The sequence below is a fragment of the Thalassophryne amazonica genome, chromosome 10 (assembly GCF_902500255.1).
Source record: "Thalassophryne amazonica chromosome 10, fThaAma1.1, whole genome shotgun sequence".
NCBI classification, from domain to species: Eukaryota; Metazoa; Chordata; class Actinopteri; order Batrachoidiformes; family Batrachoididae; genus Thalassophryne; species Thalassophryne amazonica.
Window position 1 is genome coordinate 116,148,711 of NC_047112.1, and position 23,806 is coordinate 116,172,516.

The 23,806-nt window shown below is 46.2% G+C and overlaps 1 protein-coding gene across 1 annotated transcript in view; it reads right to left on the reverse strand.

Moving 5' to 3' along the window:
• The window catches only part of szt2 (SZT2 subunit of KICSTOR complex), a 701,839-nt gene that overhangs the window by 1,054 nt on the left and 676,979 nt on the right, over positions 1-23,806 (reverse strand). Inside the window, 2 exon segments of the mRNA XM_034179252.1 lie at positions 5,572-5,682; positions 6,813-7,338. Of these exon segments, the coding sequence (XP_034035143.1) occupies positions 5,572-5,682; positions 6,813-7,338 (637 nt within the window).

Consider the following 23,806-nt stretch of genomic DNA (forward strand, 5'->3'; position numbering starts at 1 on the left):
CTCACTAAAGTAGTGAATGATCTTCTGCTTACAATGGATTCGGACACCACTACGGTTCTGTTGCTTGTTAGATCTCAGTGCTGCATTTGATACAGTGGATCATCATATTCTACTTGATAGGCTGGAAAATCATTTTGGGATTACTGGGAGTGCCCTTGCATGGCTGACGTCATACTTGACCAGTCGTTCTCACTGTGTTTTGTACAGTAACACTACCTCTAACCTTAGTGACATGAAATTTGGGGTTCCTCAGGGATCTGTCTTAGGCCCCCTGCTTTTCTCCCTTTATACAGCACCCCTTGGGCACATATTGCGGCGTTTTGGGATTACCTTTACCCTAGTTCACATAAAATCCTTAGAAGATTGCCTTGCAGCAGTGAGAAGTTGGATGTCTAGAAACTTCCTACTTTTAAACTCTGAAAAGACTGAAATGATGGTTCTTGGTCCAGTGAGACATCGGCATCAATTTGACCAGTTAACACTCAGCCTAGGCTCGTGTGTCATACGTCACACTGACAAAGTGAGAAACCTTGGGGTAATTTTTGATCCTTCGTTGTCCTTTGGTCTCCATATTAGAAATATTACTAGGACTGCTTTCTTCCATCTGCGAAATATAGTGAAGATTCGTCCCATCCTGTCTATGGCTGATGCTGAGACCCTATATCCATGCGTTCATCTCTTCTACATTGGACTACTGCAATGTTCTATTTTCTGGTTTACCACAGTCCAGCATTAGGGGTCTCCATAATTGGTTCAGAATGCTGCAGCCAGACTTTTGACACGAAGCAGAAAGTTTGACAACATTACACCCATTTTGGCGTCTCTTCACTGGCGTCCTGTCCCAGTGAGATCAGATTTTAAGGTTCTGCTACTAACCTATAAAATTATTCATGGACTGGCACCTCCCTACCTAGCTGACCTAATTAAACCTTACGTACTGGCCCGGGCTTTACGTTCTCAGGGTGCAGGACTATTTTGTGTCCCTAGGGTGAATAAGAAGTCTGCGGGTCATAGAGCTTTCTCTTATCGTGCCCCTGTTCTGTGAAATGATCTCCCAGAACAAGCCACCCAAAAATAAACCACCCAAAAATGTATCGGAAGTTACAGATAACCAATAAATTCCAGTATTGTCTGTGGTACATTTGCATCTACTAACAAGCTGAATTTGAGTTTTAACACCACGATCGCTTTTGGAAGCATCAAAAGCAATAAAGGACCCAAACAATGAGCCCACACTTCTATGTCTGAACATCCTGCCCCCTGCTGGAAGCTCTTGTTTACTACACGGCGTCCAGCACAGAAGCAAGCTGAGAGCAGCCACAAAGCCCAGCTCTCTGCCAATCACAACGCTCCGGTCAGACGGAGGTCTTGGAAAATAAAGTCATGCTGACTTACAGTTTGGTGGGAATACTGATAGAATAACTCCATTAATGTCAATTCTGTCATTTGTACAAAGTTAAAATATAACATATATCTATGAATGTTGAATAATGCACTAATTCTGAGGTTTTGTAACAAACATATACAGATCGCAAAGGATTCTGGGTAAAAGTGCCTCTGCTAAACACTGATTGGTTCTGTCATTCATTATGTAAGCCAGTATGTTAATGTGATGTGTCGTGTGTTACAGATAAATGTGCTTTTGTAAAATATTCCATTTTTTATTTGTAAAAACAGGCATTTTTACGGAGCCCTGGAAGTGACATCGCAAAATGTTTTGCATGTGGAGAGAATGTGCGCACGTTTTATCAGTGCCGTGCGCACGTTTTATTATATTGTAAAACGTGCACTCAATATTGTCTTGACACATAAATGTTGGCTTTACACTGTGCAAGTTTTGGCCCTTTTTCAGATGATTTTTCATTCGTGCAAGAATTTTTTGGACCGAGTTTCAGGTTAATCGCACGTCCTGCATCGTGTAGTATACATGGAGTAACAAGCTGCGTTTAACATCTCACGACCACCTCCTGATCACTGATCGTATGGTCGAATGAAAATCAAACCTGTTTGATATTATTCTGGTCGGCCGTCGTGAGGGTATCCTGCTGCTGAAGAGCAACAAGCGTCCAACCGCTTGCACTGTGCATGTGCAAACACCGCAGACCTGTCTTGTAATGTTTTTTTTGTTTTGTTTTGTTTTTAAACTTTGATGTCTCCCATCGAGAGTTTTTGTAAATTAAGTCTGAAAAAAAGCTTATGTTTTGCTTCTGGAAACACGTGTCTGACCTGTGGTTTTTGAACGTACGTGTGTGAGAACATAAATCGTGCGCTCTGAACTTTTACACCGTACGGTTCTGTTGTACAGTTTGAACTGAAACCGAGTACAGTGATTAAAATATCATACACTGTCTGCCCAGCTTCAGAACGAATACTGCTATGAACTGCCATGAACACTACTGGCCAGTAGATGGCAGTAGAGACCTTGAAAACTTGCCTAAACAAAATTCCAGATAATCCGTGTCTGCTACATTTACGATGCGTGGAATTTAACAAATGCAAATACAATAACATCTATAAACCCAGAGAATATATTCACAAGAGTTTTAGGCACTAGAGTTTAATTCTGTTGTCCGTGGAGCCTGAACAGAGTGTCTGAAATGCATTTGTCCTGTCGTGAACTGACTGAGATTACCCTATGCTACCCATAATGCACTGCTGGGCACAGTATGTGCTCACTAAAACCTTAAAAATTAGCACATTACTCTAAAACTAAAACTAGAACGCTGCTGCACACCTCTTAACTGGGAGCAAAAAACATGAACATATTACACCCATTCTTGCGTCTTTGCACTGGCTCCCTGTTAATTTTAGAATTGAATTTAAAATTTTATTATTTGTTTTTAAAGCTTTAAATGGACTGGCCCCACAATATATTGTAGACCTCCTCCAAATTTACTCCCAAGTGCGCGCTCTGAGGTCTGAGGGCCAGCTCCAGCTTGTGGTGCCTAGCACGAGACTTAAGACCAGGGGGAACAGGGCCTTCTCTGTGGCTGGGCCCAGATTCTGGAACACTCTGCCTCTCCACGTTCGAACAGCCCTCACAGTGGAGTGTTTTAAGTCTCGTCTGAAGACCCACTTTTATTCTCTGGCTTTTAGCTCTGCATGAGTTGTATGGTCCTCTGTTGTCTTTGGTCCAGTGTTTTATTTATTTATTGTTTTACTGTTTTTATGTTTATTTATTTATTAGTATCTGAGTTGGTTTATTGTTTTGTATAGTTGTATAATCATTTTTATGTGCAGCACTTTGGAAACTGTTCTGTTGTTTAAATGTGCTATATAAATAAAGTGGATTGGATTGGACATACGAGGTCTGTTAGAAAAGTATCCGACCTTTTTATTTTTTTCAAAAACCATATGATTTGAATCACGTGTGATTACATCAGACAAGCTTGAACCTTCGTGCACATGCGTGAGTTTTTCATGCCTGTCGGTTGCGTCATTTGCCTGTGAGCAGGCTTTGTGTGAGCACTGGTCCACCCTCTCGTCGTTTCTTTATTGCGAATAAATGTCTGAACGATTTGGAGCTTTGCTGCATCAATTTTTTTCCAGAAACTGTGAGAGACCTCCAGGTGGACACCGTTCAGAAAATTAATATTGCTTTCAGGGACGATTTTATGGGGATTATACAGATTAAGGAGTGTTACTGCCGCTTTAAGGACGGCCCGCAACTGCTGAGAGCGCGCCACGCTCCGAGCGCCGATTGACAGGCTCAGACCCCGCTGAAACAACCAGATCATTTCCAACGTGAAGGCTTTGTTGATCCGGGACCTCATCTGACTTTCACAAAAAGGCAGAAGACATGGACATCAAGACTTTTTCGGCACATTCCACTGTTACAGGAGTTTTTTTCATGGGAAGAAAAGTGGAGGGATGTGCCACGGAGCGGTTCATGACGCGGGACAAAACCACCTCCGTGTTGGTCTCACAGGACGGCTTTCAGGTGGCATTCAGACGGATTACGGTTGCTTTTCAGAAGTGTGATTATCCGATTGTGATTGTGCATGAGCTGGACATGCCCCAACATGTCCTGTGAGGCTTCATCACGGTGTTGCTTTGCACCATGCAGCTCCACCGCGACGCGCGGAACTCTTCCACATGTCTGTCTTAATGTGCAGAAAAAGTGCTGATGTCCATGTCTTTTCACAATTCCTGTGCTAGTCAGACGACATACTGGATCAAGACAGCGTCCAGTTTTTGTCATGGACAGAGGAGCGGCTCCACCGCGTGAAAAAACTCACGCAAGCGCACGAAGGTTTAAGCTTGTCTGATGCAATCACACGTGATTCAAATCCATATGGTTTTTGAAAAAATAAAAAGGTCCGATACTTTTCTAACAGACCTCGTATATCTGATATTTTCACTTCATAAAACTTCAGACATGACAGTAATTTTAAATAACTTGTCCAAAATTAGTCTGGTTAAAATTTGAACGATAAGTTAAAAATGTATGCCTCTGGATGACTTGGGTGATATTGCCAGCATATCAGTATGGTGTTAAAGGAAATGATTTTTTTTTGTGACCAGTTCTCCTAAATTTAATCACTGAAAGACATCTCTAGCCATGTTTCTTGACATCCACTTTCACATCAAGATGGGAATAAGCGAAGTGCGCATCGCATCTGCGCATGCGTGGGTCAAACGGGGGCAAAAATCCCAGCTACCACACTCACACTGCTCCCACTAAATTTTGTATACAGTAGCATTAGCGAACTGTAAAAGTTAAGGCTTACGTGCTTATTGTTTCAAAGGCTTTAAATGCTCGAACGGAATTTATAGGCTTGAAGGTTGGCTGAAAACACACGATTGCAAGGCTCCTCCGAGTCCACACAAAGACGGAAAGAAGAAGAAATGTGACTTCGTCTAACCATCCGTCAGTTGCTTTCAAGGGGTCAGAAATTTGTTTTACTCCAACTATCAACAAGCACAGATCATTTTCGACAGCAGCGCTCTCTTCCTCCTCCGTCTGCACTAACGGTAGTTTCTGTACAGATGCAGCACACGCAAGCACAGCCAGCTCTTCTTTCCATTTCTGTCCACTGCTGTACGTAGTCCTGGTTGTATCAGGCAATCCGCGGAGCTTACAAAAACGCATTAAATAGTCAACTTTCCAGCGGTTGAAATGATCCAAATCACAGCACTCCTCACTGCTTTCCGCCGCCATAGCTTGTGGGTTGGTAGCTGAAAACTTTAGCCTGCCCATAATGCACCGCGCAGCCTGAGAAGCGCACTTCGCTTATTGTGACACTGTGGCTGTCTCTCCCAAGATGAAAGTCTATATGAGTAGAGAAAGAGCGCCTCAGGTTTTTCACATGGTTACTTTCTTCCTTGTTGGCTGCTGCGCTTTATTTTAATTTTAATTTAAAACACAATGTGCACATATATCCTTTTGTATGTCGCGAGCCTGCACATATTACATAAATAATCATGGTGGGCAGCCATGCCCAAAAATGCCAGGGCCATTTTTTGGTCCTAGTGCAGCCCTGGCTGGAGCCTTGCATGCACACACCCACGCCCACCCACCCACACCCACATATTCATACATGCATACTGGCCCCATGATACTGATCTCACCAAATACTGAATGCTGCCATCATCAAAATGTCTGCAGCTCTGAGGGAACCGGTTCAGCAGGACTTTGATCAGACTCTGGTACCAGGCTGGACTCATGGTCAGGAAACAGTCCTACAACAACACAACATGCTGCCATCAGACAGTTTAAAGGCCCCACTAAACCATTTTCCATTTGCATGTTGTGGAAGTTTCATGTTCTACAGTGTGTGTGTATATATATATATATATAAGTTCCTCTGAAGGGAGCTGACAGTGGTTTATTTTATGATTCAAAGGTGTCCACTGGGGTAAGATGAAACTTCAGCATAGGTAAAAGACATAACAATCTGCTCGTACACAAAAGAACGAAAAACACTGGAGAGCGGCATCATTAGTGAGTTGTCTTCTGAAATCACTGGTTGTTGCTAATCTATTAAAACACTAATAGCTTATTTTGCCAGGTGAGAACCAGGCTTGCACTGAGTTTCATGAGAACCCGTGAGTTTTTTTGACCAATCCTGACCATAGATGTGGGTTAAGCAGAATCTTGTCAACACAGCTCAGAAATAAATGACACTAATTTCAGAGCAACATGCCCAAATTATGTGAGGTCAATGTGCACTATGTGCTGCCCATGGGGACGCCACACTGTGTGCCGCCTGTGGACATGCCATTTCAAGTGCTGCTGATCGGCATAGTGCCCCATGTGCGGCCTGTGGGTACACAAACCCACTGCTGTCTATGGGCATGCTGGCCTGCGTGCTGCTGATTGGTACACCGCCTCGTTTGCTGCTGATGAGCATGCCAGCCCATGTGCTGCCTGTGGGCATTCTGCCGTGCATGCTGCTGATCGGCATGCCACATGAGCAGTTATGTGCTGCGTTTATAAGTTGTATCATTATTTTTAATATGTGACTCGTGGGTGTTCCTTGTTTCATTATCTCATCTGGGAAGAAACATTGACTCAATTTTCCTGATACTTTTTGGAATTTCTTCACTGTGAGATCAATAATGTCTTATCTTAAGGCCATGCCCCTCCGCAGTGATGTCAGAAGGTATTTGGTAATATGCAGATGGCTGTTTTCAGATCCAAAAACATGAAGGTTTTCTGAAATATGTCACTGAAAAAAGTCATTAATTTGTGACGATGACTAATCCAATGTTAATCAGTGCTATTGTAAGAAAGTGTGCCGGTGACAGGAGGTCCAACATAAGGACCATGGGTATTTTGAAGATTTGCTCATTTTACAAAGATGACTTACCAGCTGTGGGTCAATTTCTCCCACTGAACTGCTCTGCACAGCGTCCAGCAGCTCCTCCAGCTCGCTGAATGTCAGCTTGGTCAGCTTCAGCTTGTCCAGTGCCACATGTTCGCCATGGAACAGCCTCCTCCACAGGTTGTCTCGGCGACAGTGGCCCATGGCCTGCTCCACGCTGGCCTGGATCATCCTGCGTGCACATGCCGCTTCATTCTGGAGCAGGGGGAACAGTGGAGATGGGTACAGCAGTCCTTCTGCCTCTGCTCCACCCCATCCTGATCCCACAAGCGGGTCAATCTCGCTTCCGTCATTTGGGACTGTGACAGCTGCAACTTCACAGGACGTTTCCTCCCACAAGTCCTGGTCCACACTATGTGACCCAACAGAGTCTGAACGATTTGGGTGAAGCTGGCCACTGAGCTCACTGTGATCACGGTGTATCTGAGGAATCTTCTTGAATCTTCGCATGTCCGCTGTGAGGTGGGGGAAGAGCTCTCTCTGGCTGGTCATGATCACATAATACCGCAACCTACACACAAAGGAGATTCCAAATTTAAAAGGCAGTCCATGTCACAATTTACATCTCAACGTTCAGGCCAGCTCACGCGTGCCTATGTATCAGGTTGGACACCGCAAAAGCCATCAGTAAATAAAATAGTATAAAATCAGTGTTTTCTGACAGAACCAGGACAACATATCGCAACTTTGGATCACTCAGGAGGACCTGGAGGCTGTGACAGAGGCACGTCAGTATTGCAAACCATGCACCAGATAAGTGGTACACGTTTTGCCTTAAAGCTAAGAAACACATACAAAACACTGTTAAAAAGCAATATATATATATATATATATATATATATATATATATATATATATATATATATATATATATATATATATATATATATATACTCAACAAAAATATAAATGCAACACTTTTGGTTTTGCTCCCATTTTGTATGCGATGAACTCAAAGATCTAAAACTTTTTCCACATACACAATATCACCATTTCCCTCAAATATTGTTCACAAACCAGTCTAAATCTGTGATAGTGAGCACTTCTCCTTTGCTGAGATAATCCATCCCACCTCACAGGTGTGCCATATCAAGATGCTGATTAGACACCATGATTAGTGCACAGGTGTGCCTTAGACTGCCCACAATAAAAGGCCACTCTGAAAGGTGCAGTTTTTTCACACTGCACAATGCCACAGATGTCGCAAGATTTGAGGGAGCGTGCAATTGGCATGCTGACAGCAGGAATGTCAACCAGAGCTGTTGCTCGTGTATTGAATGTTCATTTCTCTACCATAAGCTGTCTCCAAAGGCGTTTCAGAGAATTTGGCAGTACATCCAACCAGCCTCACAACAGCAGACCATGTGAAACCACACCAGCCCAGGACTTCCACATCCAGCATGTTCACCTCCAAGATCGTCTGAGACCAGCCACTCGGACAGCTGCTGAAACAATCGGTTTGCATAACCAAAGAATTTCTGCACAAACTGTCAGAAACCGTCTCAGGGAAGCTCATCTGCATGCTCGTCGTCCTCATCAGGGTCTCGACCTGACTCTAGTTCGTCGTCGTAACCGACTTGAGTGGGCAAATGTTCACATTCGCTGGCGTTTGGCACGTTGGAGAGGTGTTCTCTTCACGGATGAATCCCGGTTCACACTGTTCAGGGCAGATGGCAGACAGCATGTGTGGCGTCGTGTGGGTGAGCGGTTTTCTGATGTCACTGTTGTGGATCGAGTGGCCCATGGTGGCGGTGGGGTTATGGTATGGGCAGGCGTCTGTTATGGACGAAGAACACAAGTGCATTTTATTGATGGCATTTTGAATGCACAGAGATACCGTGACGAGATCCTGAGACCCATTGTTGTGCCATACATCCAAGAACATCACCTCATGTTGCAGCAGGATAATGCACGGCCCCATGTTGCAAGGATCTGTACACAATTCTTGGCCACAATTGACAACCTGATCAACTCTATGCGAAGGAGATGTGTTGCACTGCATGAGGCAAATGGTGGTCACACCAGATACTGACTGGTATCCCCCCCCAATAAAACAAAACTGCACCTTTCAGAGTGGCCTTTTATTGTGGGCAGTCTAAGGCACACCTGTGCACTAATCATGGTGTCTAATCAGCATCTTGTGAGGTGGGATGGATTATCTCAGCAAAGGATATCTCAGCTCACTATCACAGATTTAGACTGGTTTGTGAACAACATTTGAGGGAAATGGTGATATTGTGTATGTGGAAAAAGTTTTAGATCTTTGAGTTCATCTCATACAAAATGGGAGCAAAACCAAAAGTGTTGCATTTATATTTTTGTTGAGTGTATGTATATATATATATATATATATATATATATATATAGACTATGAAGCAATGCTGATCCAAATACGTACCTTCATTCCACATATTTTAAGATTACTGAACCCTGAATGCCTCCATCAGTACACCAGATTTTCTCCAGCTTTTACACTGAAAGACACAGAGGCTGCGTCCCAGCAGCTAAAGGCTGTCATCGTTAGCTGTCCCATTTGAAAGGTTGTTGGGGAAGTGTCGTGACACGGACCCACAACAGGGGGCGTTAATGAAGGGACAATGGAATAGCCAAAAAGTAACAATTTAATGTTGTGAAGGTGCACAACGTAGTACAGACAGATACAAATATGCGTTATATCAATCCGACAAAAGGTGACGTGTGGCAGGCTCGAAGATAGGAGACGTCCGGTGCGAGAAGAGCCAGATCCCACACAGCCCCCACCACCAACGGACCCGAAGAACACCGGACCCGCCAAGCCCTGCGCCCAAGGTGGCCACTTCCAATCACACACTCGTGCAGCTCCTGAGATAACCACTTATCTGGGTGGGGTGGGAGGCCAAGCCGTCGCAGTCCACACCAAACGCCAACTCAGCAGACAGGGTATCCATCCCAGGAAAACGGCTGCAAAAAGAGATCAGACTAATACTCGAATTAAGGTTCAGCAGAGAAGTAATTACCTGTATGGTAGAAGATTTCTCGGCGAGGAGGTGGAGTTGCAGTCCGGTCTTTGTAGTGGTGGTGATGGGTGACAGCTGGTGTTGATAGGTGACAGCTGTCACCTCCAGCGGCTCCGACGCCCTCTTGTGCTTGGAGCCCGCACTCCAAGCAGGGCGCCATCTGGTGGTGGTGGGCCAGCAGTACCTCCTCTTCAGCGGCCCACACAACAGGACCCCCCCCTCAACGGGCGCCTCCTGGCGCCCGACCAGGTTAATCCGGGTGCCGGGCATAGAAGTCGGCCAGGAGGGCCGGGTCCAGGATGAAGCTCCTTTTCACCCAGGAGCGTTCCTCGGGGCCATACCCCTCCCAGTCCACCAGATACTGGAAGCCCTGACCCTTGCGACGGACGTCCAGAAGCCGACGCACGGTCCATGCCGGCTCCCCGTCGATGATCCGGGCAGGAGGCGGTGCAGGTCCAGCGGTGCAGAGCGGTGAGGTGTGGTATGGCTTGATCCGTGACACGTGAAAAACAGGATGGATCCGCAGTGAAGCTGGTAGCCGTAGCTTCACTGTGGCCGGGCTGAGGACCTTGGTGATGGGAAATGGTCCAATATACCTGTCTTTCAGTTTATGGGAGTCCACTTGGAGCGGGATGTCTTTTGTTGACAACCATACCTCCTGGTATGCAGGGGCCGGGGAACGCCGGCGGTCTGCATGGGCCTTGGCCCTCGTCCGGGCCTTCAACAGGGCAGAACGGGCGGTCCGCCACACCCAGCGGCACCTCCTGAGGTGGGCCTGGACCGAGGGCACACCGACCTCTCCCTCCACAAGCGGAAACAATGGGGGCTGGTACCCCAAACACACCTCAAACGGGGAGAGGCCGGTGGCAGACGACACTTGGCTGTTGTGGGCGTACTCGATCCAGGCCAGATGGGTGCTCCAGGCCGTCGGGTGCGCGGAGGTAACGCAACGGAGGGCCTGCTCCAACTCCTGGTTGGCCCGCTCTGCCTGTCAGTTCGTCTGAGGGTGATACCCGGACGAGAGACTCACGGTGGCCCCCAGTTCCTTGCAGAAACTCCTCCATACCTGAGAGGAGAACTGAGGGCCACGGTCTGAGACGATGTCCGCTGGTATCCCATGCAGACGCACCACGTGGTGGACCAGGAGGTCTGCTGTCTCCTGGGCCGTAGGGAGCTTCGGGAGGGCCACGAAGTGGGCCGCCTTGGAGAACCGGTCCACTATCGTTAAGATGGTGGTGTTGCCCTGGGACAGTGGGAGGCCCGTGACAAAGTCCAGGCCGATGTGGGACCAGGGGCGATTAGGCACCGGTAGGGGTCGGAGGAGTCCTGAGGTCCTCTTGTGGTCCGCCTTGCCCCTGGCACAGGTGGTGCAGGCCTGGACATAGTCCCGGACGTCGGCTTCCATAGACGTCCACCAGAAGCGCTGCTGGACTACTGCCATGGTCCTGCGCACTCCGGGATGACAGGAGAGTTTGGACCCATGACAGAAGTCCAAAACCGCAGCTCTGGCCTCTGGTGGGACGTACATCTTGTTCTTCGGGCCGGTTCCCAGGTCCGGGTTCCGTGTCAGGGCCTCCCAGACAGTCTTCTCCACGTCCCAGGTGAGAGTGGCCACGACAGTGGACTCAGGGATGATGGTCTCTGGGGGGGTCTGACAGCTCGGCCTTGGCTTCCTCTTCATGCACCCGGGACAGTGCATCCGACCGTTGGTTCTTGGTCCCGGGGCGGTATGTAATCTGGAAGTCAAAGCGTCCGAAGAACAGTGACCAGCGGGCTTGCCTGGGGTTCAACCGCTTGGCGGTCCGGACGTACTCCAGGTTCCGATGGTCCGTGAAAACCGTGAAGGGCACCGTCGCTCCCTCCAACAGGTGTCTCCACTCCTCAAGAGCCTCCTTCACCGCCAAGAGTTCCCGATTGCCGACGTCATAATTCCTCTCAGCCGGGGTCAACCTGCGGGAAAAATAGGCACAAGGATGGAGGACCTTATCGGACTCCCCGCTCTGGGACAGCACGGCTCCTATCCCTGAGTCAGAGGCATCCACTTCCACTGTGAACTGGCGAGTAGGATCGGGCTGCACCAGAAGTGGTGCAGTCGAGAACCGGCGTTTCAACTCCCTAAATGCGGCTTCGCACCGATCCGACCAGGTAAAGGGGACTTTTGTGGAGGTCAGGGCTGTCAGGGGGCTAACTACCTGACTGTAGCCCTTAATGAACCTCCTGTAGAAGTTCGCAAAACCGAGGAACTGTTGCAGCTTCCTACGGCTTGTTGGGTGGGGCCAATCTCTCACCGCCGCAACCTTGGCCGGATCAGGGGCGACGGAGTTGGAGGAGATTATGAACCCCAGGAAGGACAAAGAAGTGCGGTGGAACTCGCACTTCTCGCCCTTCACAAACAGCCGGTTCTCCAACAACCGCTGTAGGACCTGACGTACATGCTTGACATGAGTCTCAGGGTCCGGAGAAAAGATGAGGATGTTGTCTAGATACACGAAGACAAACCGGTGCAGGAAGTCCCGCAAGACGTCATTAACCAATGCTTGGAACGTCGCGGGGGCGTTTGTGAGGCCGAACGGCATGACCAGGTACTCAAAGTGACCTAAGGGGGTGTTAAATGCCGTCTTCCACTCGTCTCCCTTCCGGATCCGAACCAGGTGGTACGCATTCCTAAGGTCAAGTTTAGTGAATATTTGGGCTCCATGCAGGGGCGTGAACACCGAATCCAACAGAGGTAACGGGTATCGGTTGCGAACCGTGATCTCGTTCAGCCCTCTGTAATCGATGCATGGACGGAGTCCGCCGTCCTTCTTACCCACAAAAAAGAAACCCGCACCCATCGGGGAGGTGGAGTTCCGGATCAACCCGGCAGCTAAGGAGTCCCGGATGTAGGTCTCCACTGATTCACGTTCCGGACGTGAGAGGTTGTACAGCCTGCTGGACGGGTACTCAGCGCCCGGAATCAAATCAATGGCGCAATCGTACGGTCGGTGCGGGGGAAGGGCGAGTGCCAGATCTTTGCTGAAGACGTCAGCAAGATCGTGGTACTCACATGGCACCGCCGTCAGATTGGGGGGGACTTTGACGTCCTCCTTAGCTGTCTCACCGGGTGGAACCGAGGATCCTAAACACTCCCGGTGGCAGGTTTCGCTCCACTGCGTCACAACCCCAGACGGCCAATCAATCCGGGAATTGTGTTTCAACACCCATGGAAAACCCAAAATCACTCGGGAGGTAGAAGGTGTTACATAAAACACAATCTCCTCCCTGTGATTCCCAGACACCACCAAAGTCACTGGCTGTGTCTGGTGTGTGATTAATGGAAGAAGAGTGCCATCTAGTGCTCGTACCTTCACAGGGGAAGGCAGAGCCACCAGAGGGAGCCCCACTTCCTTTGCCCATCTGCTGTCCAGCAGATTGCCTTCCGACCCCGTGTCTACAAGTGCTGGGGCGTGAAGGGTTAAATCAATCAATCAATCAATCAATCAATCAATTTTTTTATATAGCGCCAAATCACAACAAACAGTTGCCCCAAGGCGCTTTATATTGTAAGGCAAGGCCATACAATAATTATGTAAAACCCCAACGGTCAAAACGACCCCCTGTGAGCAAGCACTTGGCTACAGTAGGAAGGAAAAACTCCCTTTTAACAGGAAGAAACCTCCAGCAGAACCAGGCTCAGGGAGGGGCAGTCTTCTGCTGGGACTGGTTGGGGCTGAGGGAGAGAACCAGGAAAAAGACATGCTGTGGAGGGGAGCAGAGATCGATCACTAATGATTAAATGCAGAGTGGTGCATACAGAGCAAAAAGAGAAAGAAACAGTGCATCATGGGAACCCCCCAGCAGTCTACGTCTATAGCAGCATAACTAAGGGATGGTTCAGGGTCACCTGATCCAGCCCTAACTATAAGCTTTAGCAAAAAGGAAAGTTTTAAGCCTAATCTTAAAAGTAGAGAGGGTGTCTGTCTCCCTGATCTGAATTGGGAGCTGGTTCCACAGGAGAGGAGCCTGAAAGCTGAAGGCTCTGCCTCCCATTCTACTCTTACAAACCCTAGGAACTACAAGTAAGCCTGCAGTCTGAGAGCGAAGCGCTCTATTGGGGTGATATGGTACTACGAGGTCCCTAAGATAAGATGGGACCTGATTATTCAAAACCTTATAAGTAAGAAGAAGAATTTTAAATTCTATTCTAGAATTAACAGGAAGCCAATGAAGAGAGGCCAATATGGGTGAGATATGCTCTCTCCTTCTAGTCCCCGTCAGTACTCTAGCTGCAGCATTTTGAATTAACTGAAGGCTTTTTAGGGAACTTTTAGGACAACCTGATAATAATGAATTACAATAGTCCAGCCTAGAGGAAATAAATGCATGAATTAGTTTTTCAGCATCACTCTGAGACAAGACCTTTCTGATTTTAGAGATATTGCGTAAATGCAAAAAAGCAGTCCTACATATTTGTTTAATATGCACTTTGAATGACATATCCTGATCAAAAATGACTCCAAGATTTCTCACAGTATTACTAGAGGTCAGGGTAATGCCATCCAGAGTAAGGATCTGGTTAGACACCATGTTTCTAAGATTTGTGGGGCCAAGTACAATAACTTCAGTTTTATCTGAGTTTAAAAGCAGGAAATTAGAGGTCATCCATGTCTTTATGTCTGTAAGACAATCCTGCAGTTTAGCTAATTGGTGTGTGTCCTCTGGCTTCATGGATAGATAAAGCTGGGTATCATCTGTGTAACAATGAAAATTTAAGCAATACCGTCTAATAATACTGCCTAAGGGAAGCATGTATAAAGTGAATAAAATTGGTCCTAGCACAGAACCTTGTGAAACTCCATAATTAACTTTAGTCTGTGAAGAACATTCCCCATTTACATGAACAAATTGTAATCTATTAGACAAATATGATTCAAACCACCGCAGCGCAGTGCCTTTAATACCTATGACATGCTCTAATCTCTGTAATAAAATTTTATGGTCAACAGTATCAAAAGCAGCACTGAGGTCTAACAGAACAAGCACAGAGATGGGTCCACTGTCCGAGGCCATAAGAAGATCATTTGTAACCTTCACTAATGCTGTTTCAGTACTATGATGAATTCTAAAACCTGACTGAAACTCTTCAAATAGACCATTCCTCTGCAGATGATCAGTTAGCTGTTTTACAACTACCCTTTCAAGAATTTTTGAGAGAAAAGGAAGGTTGGAGATTGGCCTATAATTAGCTAAGATAGCTGGGTCAAGTGATGGCTTTTTAAGTAATGGTTTAATTACTGCCACCTTAAAAGCCTGTGGTACATAGCCAACTAACAAAGATAGATTGATCATATTTAAGATCGAAGCATTAAATAATGGTAGGGCTTCCTTGAGCAGCCTGGTAGGAATGGGGTCTAATAAACATGTTGATGGTTTGGATGAAGTAACTAATGATCCTAAATCCTAACTAAATCCTCACAAAGGATTGTGACTGGGATTCGTGCTGATTTTTGGGGTTCCCCCGCATGCGTGTTATGGCCCACCCTTAGCCCAGTTTCTAAGGACAGGCGTTGTAGTTTGACCGTTTGGGACAGTTCCTCTGTATGTGACCACTAGACCCACAGAAAAAACACTCCCCGCGGGCCTGCCTCCTTTGTCTGTCCTTTGATTTGATGGCCCTGCTCGTGTCCATAGCTTCGTCAGCAGGGGGAGCTGTAGCCACATGGGGCCCTCTGGCTGTGGAGCGTGGGGACGACAGCACCCTTTCGGACCCGGAAGGAAGAGGGACGGCCCGTGCCCGGTCACGCCCCCCGCCCTGCTCCCGACGGTGTTCCTCTAACCGGTTGTCTAAGCGTATAACCAGGTCGACAAGCCCGTCAAAATCCCGCGGTTCCTCCTTAGCCAGCACGTGCTCCTTCAGGACCGGAGACAGCCCGTTTATGAAGGCGGCGCGGAGTGCAACGGTATTCCAGCTGGGCCTCGCAGCCGCGATGCAGAAGTCGGCTGCATACTCGGCTGCACTCCGGCGCCCTTGTCGCATTGACAGTAGCACGCTCGAAGCGGTCTCGCCTCTGTTGGGATGATCAACAACCTGTTTGAACTCCCTTACAAACCCAGCGTATAACGTTAGGAGCTGTGAGTTCTGCTCCCAGAGCGCCGTAGCCCAGGCGCGTGCCTCTCCTCGAAGCAAATTAACAACATAAGCCACCCAGCTAGCATCTGACGCGTACATGACAGGACGCTGTGCAAAGATGAGGGAGCACTGCATTAGGAAGTCCGCGCACGTCTCGACACAACCTCCATACGGCTCCGGAGGGCTTATGTATGCTTCAGGGGATGGTGGGGGGGGGGGGGGGGGGGTCGCTGAACGACCAGTGGAACGTTTGTGTCTGACAAAGGACCAGCAGGAGGAGGTGCTGCAGCAGCGCTTTGATCCCACGCCTCCACCCTGGCGGTGAGAGCCTCCATCCTCCGATTGAGGATAACGTTCTGCTCGGTTACCAGATCCAACCGAGCAGTGAAAGCGGTCAGTATTTGCTGCAGCTCCCCTAACACGCCTCCTGCTGGTGCCTGTGCACCTTGCTCTTCCATTGGCCGTTCAGGCAGGAGTTGACGCCCCTCGGAATCCATGATGCTGGCCGAGAAATCCTGTTGGGGAAGTGTCGTGACACGGACCCATAACAGGGGGCGTTAATGAAGGGACAATGGAATAGCCAAAAAGTAACAATTTAATGTTGTGAAGGTGCACAACGTAGTACAGACAGATACAAATATGCGTTATATCAATCTCAGTTCCCAAACGCTTATTGAGTGTTGTTAGAAGGAAAGGTGATGTAACACAGTGGTAAACATACCACTGTCCCAGCTTTTTGGAAACATGTTGCAGGCATCCATTTCAAAATGAGCAAATATTTGCACAAAAACAATAAAGTTTATCAGTTTGAATATTAAATATCTTGTCTTTGTGGTGTATTCAAGTGAATATAGGTTGAAGAGGATTTGCAAATCATTGTATTCTGTTTTTATTTACATTTTACACAACGTCCTCTACAGCATCTGACTGTTTTATTGATGCGGGGATATTATTCCACAGAACAGGGGCACCATAAGAGAAAGCTCTGTGACTCGCAGACTTTTTATTCACCCTAGGGACACTAACTCGTCCTGCACCTTGAGAACACAAAGCCCGGGCTGGTACGTAAGGTTTAATTAGGTCAGCTAGGTAGGGAGGTACCAGTCCATGAACAATTTTATAGGCTAGTAGCAGAACCTTAAAATCTGATCTCACAGGGACAGGAAGCCAGTGAAGAGACACCAAAATGAGTGTACTGTCATCAAACTTTCTGCTTCCTGTCAAACGTCTCGCAGCAGCATTTTGAACCAATTGGAGACCCTTAATCCTGGACTGTGGTAAACCAGAAAACAGAACATTGCAGTAGTCCAATCTAGAAGAAACAAATGCATGAATCAGGGTCTCAGCATCAGCCATAGACTGGATGGGACGAATCTTCGCTATATTTCGCAGGTGGAAGAAAGCAGTCCTCGTAATATCTCTAATGTGGAGGTCAAACGACAACGTAGGATGAAAATTTACCCCAAGGTTAATCACTTTGTCAGTGTGATGTATGACACACAAGCCTAGGCTAATTGTTAGCTGGTAAAATTGATTTTAAAAGTAGGAAATTGCAAGACATCCAGCTTTTCACTGATACAAGGCAATCTTCTAAGGATTTTATGTGGATGAGCATACCAGCAGTTATCGGCATGTATAACTGAGTATCATCAGTATAGCATTGAAAGGTAATCCCAAAATGCTGCAAATAGTGCTCAAGGGGTGCTATATAAAGGGAGAAAAGCAGGGGGCTAAGATGGACCCGTGGAACCCCAAATTTCATATCACTAAGGTTAGAGGTAGTGTTACTGTACAAAACACAGTGAGAAAGACTGGTCAGGTATGATGTCAACCATGCAGGGCACTCCCAGTAATCCCAAAATGATTCTCCATCCTTTTGAGTGGAATATGGTGATCCATGGTACCAAATGCAGCACTGAGCTCTAACAGCACCAGAACCATAGTGGTGTCTGAATCCATTGCAAGTAGAAGACCATTCACCACTTTAGTGAGAGCCATTTCTATGGAATGATATTTTCAAAAATCAGACTGCAGTGGCTCAAAAAGATTATTCTCAGTAAGATAGTCCACGAGCTGCAGTGTCACCACTTTTTCCAGAATTTTAGAGCAAAATGATAGATTTGATATTGGCCGATAGTTTTTCAATACACTAGGGACAAGATTAGGTTTCTTAAGTAATGGTTTAATCACTGCAGATTTGAAACATTTAGGAACAGATTCAGAAGTTAAAGAAAGATGAATCATTTCCAGCACAGTCGGCCCAAGAGTGGGCCACAGGTCCTTAAACAGTTTTGTTGGTATAGGATCAAATAAACAGGTTGCGCTTTTTGTTGACATTACGAGTTTCATCAGCATGCCTACTGAGATATTATCAAATTCTGTAAATCTAGATAATACCTCAGTAATGGCGCCCACCTCAATAGCAGGGTGTAGTGGCTGGGTTAAGGCATGCTGAAATATGTTTAACCTAATGTCTTGTATTTCCTTCTTGAAGTAATCTAAGAAATCTTGTGCTGTAAAAGAAGAGGACTTACAGGTGGTTGATCATGAATAAGTGTTGCCACCATGTCGAACAAGAACTTTATGTTTGGTTTTGTTGATCAGATCAGAGTAATAGGTCCTCTTTGTAGCCAATAATGCATGCTTATAGTCTGAGAGAGCATAACGCCATGCAAGGTGGAGTACTTCTAATTTTCAGCTACTTATCCTTCAGATAAGTTTTGGAGATGTCCCACGATGGTCCAATACTGCTGCGCAGAGGATAAACAAAGCTGTAATTCAAAGTTCTTCAAAGGGAAGCCGTTGCCTTTTCTCTGTTAAATTTCGGTCATTATGAATTACATGACATTATAATGGCTTCACGTCAGAATCTGAGCTTCTCCAGGCTTGAAGAACCCACTTTAAGGTCTCAAGACCGCAAGACAATATCCCTTCCCCATGATAACACGTGGTCATAAACTTTGTCCTGACAATCAGCTTTTATCTAGAGGTTTAAAGCCAAGGAAAAGACCTTTGGTTTGAAATAAAATTTTAGATCAATACTTCTTTCATTTATATCTAAAGACTTATAATGTTTGTTTGCAGTGATTATTCAAACAAAATGCTTTGCATGTAGTCATTCCATTTATTGATATGTGTTCTTGCCACTGATGTTGTTTAAGTGTGATTCTGCCTCCATCATCAAATGGTGATGAAGTATTCTGTTTTAACCCAGAGGATGTGTTTAAGTGATGATGAATAATGTGTCCATTTGAGTGTCTTAAAATAATAGTATACCGCAAATTAATTAATGTGTTTAAATTGTTGAATCATTTCTGCCTGCCCTCTGACATGAGGTTTTCGGTAAAGTTACACACCCTAAGTGGGCGGAGTTTGGTGACATCAGTCCCCCTTTAAGAAGTTAGGACAGAGCCTCACTTGACCCTTCTGCTACTGCCCTCTCCCTTCTGCCTTCTTTTGTTTTCTTCTTTGTAAATGCTTAATTTTTCTTTTTGGGCCAAGGCCCCATTGTTAAGCTAAGTTAAGCTAAGCTACCATGTGGCATTCATTCATTCTTTACTTTTGACAGAGTTAAAGTTTAACCTGGCGCTTTAAGGTGCGTCAAGAACTTACAAGCTGAGCTTTTCAAATTAAGAGCAAATTTAGAGAAAAGCGACTTTTCCTTTTATTATAACTTTTCAACGCTCTTAAAGTTTTACTTTTTCTAAATTCACAAAGACTTTAATCCTCTGGGGTCCGATGGCATTTTTTGGACAGTTCACTCGACTGTTTTATTATTGCTGTTAACAGCTCTCCCTGCATCCCACAATCAAGTTTTATGTCTCTTTTTTTCAGGACAACTTGTGCTTTCATAATGCATATGCTTTTGTTGTGTTTTATAAGCGTAATAAAGGTTTACAATCAAAAATAAGGAAGGAAAAAGTAATAATAATTTTCCACACACATTTATTCAAAACAAATGGTAAATCGTAAATGGACTGCCTTTATATAGCGCTTTTCCATCTGCATCAGACGCTCAAAGCGCTTTACAATTATGTCTCACATTCACCCCGATGTCAGGGCACTGCCATACAAGGCGCTTACTACACACGGGGAGCAATAGGGGATTAAAGGCCTTGCCCAAGGGCCCTTAGTGATTTTCCAGTCAGGCGGGGATTGGAACTCATGATCTTTTGGACTCGAGCCCAACACCTTAACCACTAGACCATCACCTCCCCTCCACTCCAAAACACACAGCAAACTATAATAAACAATTGTTTTGACACTTTATAAAGGTTATTTGAGGTCTTGTGTGAAAGACTGTACAACAAAAAGGTTCAAACAATAAACACAAATGCACATTTTGAACAATATATACAAAATGGTTTATGCGTTTTGTTTTCCATTGATATGCTAAACAGTGCTTTATGCCAAGAAAGCAACAGAGTTATCCAGTAACATTCACATGCAAACTAGTGGAGCAATCCTGATAGTTACACACTCTTTGTTTCAGCATGTGAGATTGTCATCAGAGGCTCTCCATCTGCTCCGTCTGCTTTCACTGATCACTGTGCGTAATGGCGCAGGGCGCATTTGGAGCCCAATAGTATGTACTCATTGGAGCACCCAGGGGGCTATTCAAACGGGCCAACTCGTAACATATCACTCCTGAAAACAATCTTTGGCTTTTCACGTGAGGTGAATCTGCCTTACGACTGGATTTTGGAAAACCATGTGATGGTGAACCAATTCCGACTGGACACTCACATTGCGCACGTCATCACACAGCTTCTATGAGGAGTAAAAAGATGGTCAATGACTGGCTCAAAAGTCAGTTAACCTTTCAGCAAAAAACAGTATGTTTCTATCTCATATCATTAAAAAGTTATTTATAATTTAGTAAAGCTTGGTCAGCCCCAGAGGGGTAATTTGACCCCAACAATTGTTTTTATAGCTACCAGACCCCATTTTCAACAAACACCTTCTACCTCTGGGTTCCTGCAAGCTGACTCAGGGAGACAGATACCCTCTCTACTTTTAAGATTAGGCTTAAAACTTTCCTTTTCGCTAAGGCTTATAGTTAGGGCTGGATCGGGTGACCCTGGACTATCCCTTGGTTATGCTGCTTTAGATGTAGACTGTGGGGGGGTTCCCATGATGCACTGTTTCTTTCTCTTTTTGCTCTGTATGCATCACTCCGCATTTAATCATTAGTGATCGATCTCTGCCCCCCTCCACAGCATGTCTTTTTCCTGGTTCTTTCCCTCAGCCCCAACCAGTCTCAGCAGAAGACTGCCCCTCCCTGAGCCTGGTTCTGCTGGAGGTTTCTTCCTGTTAAGAGGGAGTTTTTCCTTCCCACTGTTGCCAAGTGCTTGCTCACAGGGGGTCGTTTTGACCGTTGGGGTTTTTCATAATTATTGTATGGCCTTGCCTTACAATATAAAGCGCCTTGGGGCAACTGTTTGTTGTGATTTGGCGCTATATAAAAAAAAAGTTGATTGATTGATTGATTGACTACGGAGCTGATTTCAATCCAACAGCTAACCATCAGCAAAGCCAGCCAACTCAAGCCTTGGGATCACTCGGGGACACCTCTGAGTTAACCCCTCCGATCCAAGTGAGCTCACGCTGCCTGGAGCATGGACATCCACGGCGGATGGATCGGACCATCCAAACAACTCTTCAACAGCAGCTAAGTGACCCAGTCGAAGGTTCCACAAAAAGGGTTTGTTGTCTATGGATACAAAGTGGCTAATTTTAATCATATGGCTCCTTTTTGAACATATTCATGCTTGTTTTAATATTTTTCTTAATAACTGGCTTCACAATTCATCACTAAGTTCCAATCAGATTTATTTACTTAAGGTTTTAAGCTTTGTCTCTTTCTTCCAAGGTCTCAGAGTGAGTAAGAAAATTGTTTCCATGAATGAACTTATTTTCAATCACTGTCCAGAAAATGCCAGTAAAATGTTCATTTTTTGTCTAAATTGTAAATGTTTTCTGCTGTGGTTTATTTCGTGTACAGAAGGAAACTCTTGGTCAACCGTATCGTGAGAACTGAGACTTCAGATCAGAGATTGATTAAATTAATTTGAGACGGCTTAATTAATTTGAAACTGATAAATTAATATTTAAATTATAGTACCTATGATATTAAAAAGAACAATAGGTGGTGCCCCGAGTAATAATTAAATAATAAGTATTAAACCCTAAATTAATTATTTTGGTGACCCGTTATATTGGGCCTAGTCCAATCTAATTCAATTTGGGAGTTTAATTATTTTATTAAATAAATGTTGCATGTTATGGTTCACAGTTGCAAGGCCTGAATATCTGTAAAGCAAAGTGTCTCCAATAAATAAATAAATGAATACATTACATCTAATGGTGCTCCTGTGTGGAGGCATAAAGATTATTTATTCCATAAATAAACTTTACACCCTGGTGAACAAGAGGGACCTGTCCCCTATGCCTTCGGGTTGGGGACAGGTCTCTCACTGTTGTCTCGGCCTACAAGCCGAACTGCAGTGCAGAGTACCGTCTTGGAGTCCCTGGGAGGGGTACTAGATAGTGCTCTGACTGGGGACTCCATTGTTCTGCTGGGGGACTTCAATGCCCATGTGGGCAGCAACAGTGAGACTTGGAGGGGGGTGAACGGGAAGCACGGCCTCCCCGATCTGAACCCAAGTGGTGTTCAGTTGTTGGACTTCTGTGCTAGCCGCAGTTTGTCCATCATGAGCACCATGTTTGAGCACAAGGGTGTACATAAGTGCATGTGGCATCAAGACACCCTGAGCCGGAGGTCGATGATCAACTTTGTAGTCGTATCATCTGACCTTCAGCCATGTGTCTCGGACACTCGGGTGAAGAAAGGGGCTGAGCTGTCGACCGATCACCACCTGGTGGTGAGCTGGATCAGCTGGGAGGGGAGGAAGCCGGTCAGACCTGGCAGGCCCAAACGTATCGTGAGGGTGACAGGTACCGGCAGGCCAAGCGTGTTGCCACATGGTCGCAGAGGCAAAAACATGGGTCTGGGAGGAGTTCGGGGAGGCCATGGAGGACTATCGGTTGGCCTTGAAGAAATTCTGGCAAACCGTCTGACGCCTCCGGAGGCGGAAGCAGCTTCCCACCAACACAGTCTACGGTGCGGGTGGGGAGCTGTTGACCCTGACTAGGGATGTTGTCGGGGGGTGGAAGTAATACTTTGAGGATCTCCTCAATCCCATCATCATGTCTTCCGAAGAGGAAGCACATACTGGGGACTCAGAGGAGGACTCTTCCATTACCCAGGCCGAAGTCACCGAGGTGGTCATAAAGCTCCTCAGTGGCAAGGCTCCTGGGGTGGATGAAATCCATCCAGAGTACCTTAAGCCTCTGCATGTTGTGGGAATGTCTTGGTTGACACGTCTCTGCAACATCGCATGGCGTTCAGGGACAGTGCCTCTGGATTGGCAGACTGGGGTGGTGGTCCCTCTGTTTAAGAAGGGGGACCAGAGGGTGTGTTCCAACTACAGGGGGATCACACTCCTCAGCCTCCCCAGTAAGGTCTATTCCAGAGTACTGGAAAGGAGAATTCGACCAATAGTCGAACCTCGGATTCAGGAGGAGCAGTGTGGTTTTCGTCCTGGTCGCGGCACACTGGACCAGCTCTACACCCTCCATTGGGTGCTCAAGGGTTCATGGGAGTTCGCCCAACCAGTCCACATGTGCTTTGTGGATCTAGAGAAGGCGTTTGACCGTGTCCCTCAAGGCGCCCTGTGGGGGGTGCTCTGGGAGTACGGGGTCCGGTGTCCTTTGCTAAGGGCTATCTGGTCCCTGTACGACCGCAGCAGGAGCTTAGTCCGCATTGCCGGTAGTAAGTCAAGCCTGTTTACAGTGCACGTTGACCTCTGCCA